This window comes from Diabrotica undecimpunctata, chromosome 6 (genome assembly GCF_040954645.1).
Source record: "Diabrotica undecimpunctata isolate CICGRU chromosome 6, icDiaUnde3, whole genome shotgun sequence".
In the NCBI taxonomy this organism is placed as follows: domain Eukaryota; kingdom Metazoa; phylum Arthropoda; class Insecta; order Coleoptera; family Chrysomelidae; genus Diabrotica; species Diabrotica undecimpunctata.
This window is the reverse complement of record NC_092808.1, coordinates 50,636,758-50,645,867: the sequence shown is the minus strand read 5'-3', so window position 1 is coordinate 50,645,867 and position 9,110 is coordinate 50,636,758. Positions and strand designations below refer to the sequence as shown.

The 9,110-nt window shown below is 36.1% G+C and overlaps 2 protein-coding genes across 2 annotated transcripts; both read right to left on the bottom strand.

The window, feature by feature from the left end:
• Window positions 1–1,246: 1,246 nt before the first annotated feature.
• LOC140444339 (uncharacterized) lies at window positions 1,247–2,653 on the bottom strand. The gene has a single exon (XM_072536089.1). The coding sequence runs from the start codon at window positions 2,651–2,653 to the stop codon at window positions 1,247–1,249; it is 1,407 nt and encodes a 468-aa protein (XP_072392190.1).
• Window positions 2,654–2,989: 336 nt separating this feature from the next.
• On the bottom strand, window positions 2,990–4,927 carry LOC140444338 (uncharacterized). Its single transcript, XM_072536088.1, has one exon. It carries the CDS (start codon window positions 4,925–4,927, stop codon window positions 2,990–2,992), a length of 1,938 nt encoding a protein of 645 aa, XP_072392189.1.
• Window positions 4,928–9,110: the final 4,183 nt, after the last annotated feature.

Here is a 9,110-nt window from a genome sequence, read left to right as displayed (position 1 = left end):
GTAGAAAGCATACGACTAAAAACATTCTTTGAATAAATAAATATTTAGTTACTAACTTGTGAGAGTTTCGAACATCTTACCGCCGCTTGTTCTTGCTCTGTTCAGTGTTGCCCGTGTATTACGAGGCGGTTCAGAGCCTGTCGATTTCTGATCGAAATTGTACTTCCTGTTCACTCTCCCGTTCTCTTCTTGAGGCACTGGCAAGGCTGAAATTTTTCTGATGTAAGAAGGTGACCTTTTATAATGGCAAGTATCCAGTAGCAAAAGTATCACTACGTAAGATACACATCAAAAGCTTCAAGAATTTTGAAAAATCTGATAATACGATAAACTGTAATACGTAGAATCCCATAGATCAATTGTATAATATACACTAAGGTCTACAAAAGTAAAGAGCTCTTTATTTAACGATATGTTAAAAAAAACAAAATATATTTGTTTTGTATAAAACTTAATGAGGTCGCTGGTTAAATGATAATCGATAAATAATAATAACGAAAAAATGAAATAATTTGTTTGTAAGTAAATTAGCGAAAAATAGCAAATGTTCGTAAATAGATATGTACAATAAAATGCAATTCAAATAACAATTGGCAGATTTAATATCTTATTGTCAATTCTATAGGAGATTCACTTACCTTTTGTCTGTGGTTGGGCCTCGCTCGGAGTCTAAGGTCTAAGGGTAAAAATGGGATGCACACCCGATGCTGGTTTGTGCTTCTGTCCACGATGAGAGGTTGTTGTAGAGTGACCGAATATACGAAACAAAATATGTATGTACGCGAATCCATTGGGGTGGTTCTTCTGTTCTTAGGACCTCCGTGAATAGCCATAAATTAAGCTTAAAGTGGCATTTTAAATTTTCTACACAAAGAATGGGTACGTTTCCTTAAGGACTCTGACGTGTTTGGGTTGATAAATGTTTCCCAAAAACATGTTGTTTTCAGACAAGTGAATTCTCAGAACTTGACAATAATTAATCAGCCAATTTGAGTTCGAGAATTTAAAGGATGAACTAAAGCCATATTATACTTAGCTAATATACTATGATTGAATAAAAGATTTAAAACTAAATAAGGTCATATTCTGAATATTAAAAATAAAATATTTAAATCAGTCTTGATACTTTTCCAAACATTCTCCGCCCCAAAACGAATGTTTTTAAAAACAACTACAATGATAAGGACAAAAAACAAACACTTAACTATTACTATAATAACAATAGAAATGAAGAGAAATATAGTTGTTAACAAATAGGTAGTGGACAGATCTTGACCACCGGACGTTGTAGGATGCCATCTGAAGCTGTCCTCAGACTAACAACGCCTACAATACCGTCGGTGCCGTAATGCAACTCAATGATTCTGGCCAATTGCCAGCGAAGAGGAGGCTGTTGTTCATTTTTTATGAGGACTAGAGAACCTTTAATGAGAGATGGGGTTGGACTATGCCATTTAGATCGCTCTTGAAGAGAATGAATATACTCTTTAGACCATCTTTTCCAAAAGTCCCCTCTTATCCTTTGGATTAACTGCCAACGATTCAGACGGTTAATCTTTAAAGCGCTTAGATCTGGATCGAGAATTGAATCCACTAAGGGTTCAAAAACTAAAAAATGACCAGGAGTCAGTGCCTGCAAGTCATTAGGGTCAGAGCTTGCTGCACACAAAGGACGGGAGTTAAGAACTGCCTCGATTTGAGTCATAAGAGTATAGAACTCTTCATAAGTCAAAATTTGTGTACCCAAAACACGATACATATGGTTCTTGAATGATTTGACCCCAGCCTCGGCTAACCCATTAAAATGAGGGGCACCGGGTGGATTAAAATCCCAGGTAATAGAAAGAGTCTCAGCAGCAGATTGAGCTAGTTTAATGATTTCGTTGCTGGCTCCCTTAAAATTGGTACCTTGATCACTCCTAATGGTTAGGCACTTACCGCGTCGAGATACAAATCTACGAAAGGCAGCCAAAAAGGACTCAGAACTAAGATTTGAAGTTACTTCCAGATGAATGGCCTTTGTACTCGTACACACGAATACACAAACATATCCTTTATATGTTTTTGCACCTCTATGTTTGGACATTAATAACGAGAATGGTCCTGCAAAATCCACACAAACAGACAGGAAAGCACGTAACGGAGTAACTCGGACAGTTGGCAAGTTTGCCATAAAGGGGTTGTAAGATTTAGGTCGGCATCTAAAACAACGAATGCACTTCGACAAACAGCGATGAATGGCACTTTTCGGAGACAGAATCCAAAAACGTTGAAGCAATAAATAATGCATAGCCTTTAAACCAGGGTGCAGATGCGTTTGATGAGTCCATTCGATGATTAAATCGGTGAAACGATGAGTTTTGGGTAATAGCAATGGATGTTTTGCATCAAAAGACAACCGAGACTTTTGTAATCGACCTCCTACTCTCAAAAGACCATATTCATCAATAAAGGGTGCGAGTTTACGAAAAGGTTTGGGTAACAGCGAATTTTGTTGAATTTTGAGGAAAATATCCGAAAAAACGTCAGCTTGTACGTGCTTAACAATGTATCGTAACGCAGATTCCATCTCTAAATGACTGTTCAGGGAATCGAAAGATGCAGCTTTGTTTTTTCTTTGAAGTTTAGCCACGAATTTTAAGACGTAAACCATGACTTTCTGAATTTTTATCAGGGATGAAAATTTTGAAAGTAAAGTAGAGATGATATTATCCGAAATGACCGGTATCAATGATAATACAGTGGGCAATTTTTCTTCTAACATTTCCGTGGAGTGGGAGGAGTGAAAATTAACTTGAGAGGGCCAACACTCCCTTGACTTCGAAAGAAAATCAGGACCACGCCACCAGAGTGAAAATTGTAGTAGTTGTGCCGGTGTCAAACCACGACTAGCACAATCAGCAGGGTTTTGGTTAGATGGCACATAATGCCAAGAAGAACATGGTATAAGTTCTTGTATGTGTCTTACTCGATTGGCAATAAAGGTTTTTCATTTATGCGGAGAAGAATTAACCCAAGTAAGAGCAATCGTGGAATCCGACCAAACATGAATATCGGAAAAAGAAAAGATATGCTTAAACGACTCTTTAATGAAGGCGACTAGATCCGCCAGCAATACAGCTGCCAACAGTTCCAATCTTGCAATAGATTGTGTCTTCAGAGGAGAAACTCGACATTTAGCACACACAAGTACAGTTTCAAATTTATCAGAAGTCCTAAATCGGAAATATACAACGCTGGCGTATCCTAACTCTGAAGCATCGCAGAATCCATGAATCTCAACTTTAGAAGATTTATTAAAGCCGAAGTGTCTAGGGATTTGAATGTTTGCAAGGTCAGGTAACTCGGTTTTAAACTGATGCCATACCTGTTGTATTTGTTCAGGTGGTTCATCATCCCAAGATACATTGGATTGCCCCAACTGTTGTAGCAGACGTTTGGCCCTTAAAAGACACGGGGAGATGAAACCAAGAGGATCAAAAATACGACTAATTTCCGAAAGAATAGCCCGCATTGTACAAGTTTTGTCAAGGGGACAGTAAGAATAAGAAAAGACGTCAGTCGACGGGTCCCATTTCAGGCCTAGCACCTTAATAACGGAAGGTTCCTCTTTATCAAACGAACAAGATGTCAGAATATCGGAGCCAAAATCTTGGAGTAGACTGGGATGGTTGCTGGCCCATTTGCCTAGCTCAAAACCCCCGAGCTTTAAAAGTTGAATGAGCTCTAACTGTAGAGAGCGGGTAGATGACAGATAATCACTTCCTAATAGACCGTCGTCAATATAAAAATGTCGCGTTAAAGCTTGTGAAGCATTAGGGAAACGAGACTCTGCCGACTCAGCTAACTCTTGTAAGGTTTTTAATGCGAGATAAGGTGAAGAAGAAACACCGTACGTAACAGCACGTAAAAAGTATTCTTGGAGAGGTTTAGAAGAATCCGACCTCCAGAGAATTCTTTGATAATTCCAAAATTCTCTGTTTACGTTAATTTGTCGATAAATTTGCTTTATATCCCACGTGAAGCAGTAACGAAAATATCGAAAATTAAGTAAAAGCGAAGAGATGTCCTTTTGAAGCTTAGGACCTGTATATAAAGTATCATTGAGAGACACACCTCGAACGTCACGTAGACTGGCGTCGAAGACAACACGAATTTTGGAAACAAGAGACGAATTAACAAGTTGTTTTTTGAAAACTGCGTGATGAGCAAAATAATACGAGGTAGGCGATTTAAAATCGGATTCAGGAACCGGGACCATATGTTGGGAAGTAATATATTCATTCATAAACTCAACATATTTTTCTTTGAGATCCGGAATTTTCTTAAAACGATTCTCTAACATGCAAAAACGACGATATGCTTGAGAATAAGTATCGCAAAAGACAGGATTGGGTTGTCGAAACGGTAGAGGAACAGAAAATCTGCCTGTTAACTCTCGGAAAGTAAATGCCTTATAAATATTTTCACAAACTTGATCGTCCTGGGACAAAATGACAGGTTTAGATATATTTTCGACTTCCCAAAACCTTTGTAAAAGACTATCTATGTTTGTATCCATAGACTTATGTAAAGCGGTAAAATTACAATTTGAAAGATCCGTAGAGACTCGCCCTTGTAGCACATAACCGAAAATGGTTTCTAAAGCGACAGGTTGATTTGGTTCGCCAAGAATTCGACCAGACTTTAAAAAGAGAGGAACTAATTCAGCACCTATCAGCATGTCTATCGGACCGGGTTGATAGAATGTGTGATCTGCTAATTTCAGATCACGTATATGAATAAGATCGTGAGGATTGATAAATACCTTAGGTTGATTTGAACACACCTTTTTCACAATGATTGCGTCCAACGAGAAGATCGGGCCGTCACGATCACACGGTTTAATATGACAGAACGTGGTACCCTGAGTGGTACACGTCGACATTCCGTTTAGACCTTCCACTGGGATTGATAAATTATTACGGGAAAGACCTAAGCGCCGAAAACAACTATCTGAAATAAAATTAGCCATCGAGCCTGTATCCAGTAGGATACGAACTTTCTGAAAATTACCGTAGACATCTTTAATGTGTATCAAACATGTTGATAATAATACAGACGAGAATGTTAAACGTGATTGTGTGGAAAGGTTAGCGTTTATTAGAGACGTCGGCGCAAAACTAGACGTTGAGGTTTGAGGCGTCTCTAATGTAGGGTTGTGATTCTCATTAGAAGTTGGAATTTGAGGAGGCGGTTGACTGAATAAACAAGATTCGTTGGAACTTGGGTAGAAATGAAGAACAGAACAGTGTGATGTCGTGATTGGCAAACCCTACATGTTCCCGAAGAATTACAGTTCACGACGGGATGAGATGTACCCAAACAGTTGAAGCATAAATTATGGCGTTTAACTAACGAGATACGTTCTTGCGTCGTTTTAGCGAGAAAGGATGAACATCTATATAAAGGGTGAACATCAGAATACAAGACACATTTACCCCCTTGATAAGTTACCTTCGTTCGATTGGTGGCACTGACGAAACTAGATGTAAACGGTTTTTTATTAGAATGATGAGCAAATGATCGCGAGTGACACTGGGTAGAAAGGGTTAATGAATTAAACTGAACAGATTCCAAAGCTATACATTGTCTTTCTAGAAATGAAATCAATTGCCTGTAAGTGGGAATGTCACAGCTTCGACTGTTTTCTAATTCAAAATCTGTACGAGTTTTATTGTCCAATTTGTTCGACAACATATTGAATAATAAGAAATCCCATTGCTCAACCGGGAAATCAAGAACACGTAAAGCAGCAACATTTTCCGTGAAAGTATTTAAGAGATTTCTTAAATTAGAAGAAGTGGAATTTTTAATAACCGAAGCGTTGAAAATATCGTTATAATATTGGGTAGCAAGAATTCGTTTATTCTGATACCTTTTCCCTAGAATCTCATAAGCAATCTGATAATTTGCATCGGTCAGAGGAATGCCTTTAATAAGAGCCAAAGGTTCTTGACTAATAGACGTAATAAGAAACCGGAATTTTTCCACATCGGACAAATCGTGATTGTGATGAATTAAACTGTTAAATAGGTCAAAGAAACTAGGCCAATCTCGAAAATTGCCTGAAAATGTGGGTATATTAAGCTTTGGAAGTCTAACTGAAGGCCTTGAAGATTGTGCATTGGAATGTGAGGAGATATTCGAAGAAGAAGACGAATCCCTAATTAAAAAATCACTCTTGATGGATTTTACTCCGTAGTATGCCTGATCGGCGGCCACCCTAAACTTATCTTGCTCTGAAAATTCCTCATCGGTTATTGATCCGATGATTAGATTGTGAGCTGTATGGAATTCTTGGTAAATAGCATCGATTTCCTCTGCCCTGGCTAAGAATAACGATTTGACAGTATCATCCCTTGAGGCTTGAATACCTGCCTCATGGGCTTCCCTCAATCTAGAATACGCTGTTTGACGCGCCAAGTTCGCTTTGTTTATTTTGCTGGACATTGTAAGATAAAAGAAACGAAAAAGAGGACAATGCAAACAAAATTAAGCAAATCGAACACTAAAGAAATGCCTTAGATTGAAAGAAGAGAAATGCTCTTCTTGGTTTCAGACAAAATTCTGAACAAACAAGTGAAGTATCGATAAAAAGCTAACTAACGAAAGGTATAGCGACAAAAGAAATCAAAAGAACTGTGTTTAAATTATTATGCAAGACGTAGAGAATAAGTTGGAAAGAGTGATAAAAGTAGAATAAAAATAATTCATAAAATCAACACAAAAAAAATGTAAAAATGTAATACAACGTTAATAAATCATAAAAGTGATATATATGAATAATTAATATATGTAATATAAGTCAAAATGTGTAATATAAAAGTACCTATTGATATTATAACTTCAATTCATTTTGTTTCATTTAATTAATTGTTTTTTTTTTTTTCTATTCGGTCCTTCGGCATTATTTTTAGACTTAATTTACATAATTAAATTTGGTCATATTTACGTAACAATTTTTAAATTTATTTCGACAAGGACCAAATGTTTTGTATAAAACTTAATGAGGTCGCTGGTTAAATGATAATCGATAAATAATAATAAGTAAATTAGCGAAAAATAGCAAATGTTCGTAAATAGATATGTACAATAAAATGCAATTCAAATAACAATTGGCAGATTTAATATCTTATTGTCAATTCTATAAGAGATTCACTTACCTTTTGTCTGTGGTTGGGCCTCGCTCGGAGTCTAAGGTCTAAGGGTAAAAATGGGATGCACACCCGATGCTGGTTTGTGCTTCTGTCCACGATGAGAGGTTGTTGTAGAGTGGCCGAACATACGAAACAAAATATGTATGTACGCGAATCCATTGGGGTGGTTCTTCTGTTCTTAGGACCTCCGTGAATAGCCATAAATTAAGCTTAAAGTGGCATTTTAAATTTTCTACACAAAGAATGGGTACGTTTCCTTAAGGACTCATGACGTGTTTGGGTTGATAAATGTTTCCCAAAAACATGTTGTTTTCAGACAAGTGAATTCTCAGAACTTGACAATAATTAATCAGCCAATTTGAGTTCGAGAATTTAAAGGATGAACTAAAGCCATATTATACTTAGCTAATATACTATGATTGAATAAAAGATTTAAAACTAAATAAGGTCATATTCTGAATATTAAAAATAAAATATTTAAATCAGTCTTGATACTTTTCCAAACAATATTATAATATTGAATATTATGTGCAAACCAACAAAAAGAAACTAAATTTGTTAAAAATAGTTTTGGTAAAATACAAACATCTTTACTGCAGAACTTAAGAAACTCATATAGGGAATAATCGACGTCCTCGTTTGTAGAAAAAATTTAAAGTTATCGCCCGTTTAGAAGGCAGTCTGTAAAGAAAACATGATGTCGCAAATCTTAACATTCTCCTCGTAAACAGTGCCTCAAACGCAAACGCCAGAAAGATGTTGCAGATTTTCGAATGTTTAATTGTCGACTAGGCTCATTTATCAATATATAATCGTAAACCCGCTATCGTATATCATGCGAAGTAATTAATTTAACTAACCTATTAGATGAATAGTGCCGGTAAACAAAGATTTACTGCCTCGATGGTTGAACGAAGCGAAATTACTCGCCATAGATCGTGGTGAGCTATAATCCTTGGAAGGTACACACAAGAAGATTAATAAAAGTTGTGTCGGGTTTTCGGAAATTGCTTCTGCTATCACACCGAATTTAAAATACTTGAAAAATGGAGATTAACAATGTAAAGAAACGTCACGATGGAAGAGATTAGACTAAAGGAAGGTTTATTTGATCACACGTAGTAGTATGTTTAACCTTTTAAATTTAACTTAAATTCAATCTAAATGTAAGCACAGTGTTTATTGCTTAATTTAATAATTTGTAAACATTATTTTACAACTAACCTGGCTAAAATAAAAAATCAGAAAGTTAAGATAAAAGATATGAAAACTTGCCAAATATAAATAAAACCAAATAGATCATACATTTTTTCTTTTTGTCTCCTATTGTTTAACATGACTTTTACTCATGGAAGTTTTTATGTTTATTTTAGATCCCAGCCGTCACGTTTGAATTATAATTTTTTTTTCTATCATCCAGTTGATAGCCTCTAAAACGAGGCTTTTACATTAATAACATCTGCATGGTCACTTTTAATACATAATACACAGTTAAAGAAATACCGGTAAAACTGTTATTTTTTCCCATTTTTGTTTGTCAACAAATAACTGTTGTAAGGTAGGCTAACAGAAGAAATTCAAATCCGTCGAGGAGTCCGGCAGGGATGCATCTTGTCGCCACTTTTATTTAATCTGTATAGTGAAGCTATTTGTGAACAAGCACTCGAGGAAGAAGATCTTGGTCTGATAATAAATGGTGAGACGATCAACAATATAAGGTATGCTGACGATACGGTTCTCCTAACGGGAACGCTAGTAGAACTACAACATCTCGTTCAAAGTCTCAATATATACTGTAACAGTTACGGCTTGAAAATTAATTTAAAAAAAAACTAAATTTATGGTAATCACGAAATCAAAGAACATCAGAGCTAATCTTGTAATAGACAATACAACGATTGAGCGTGTGTC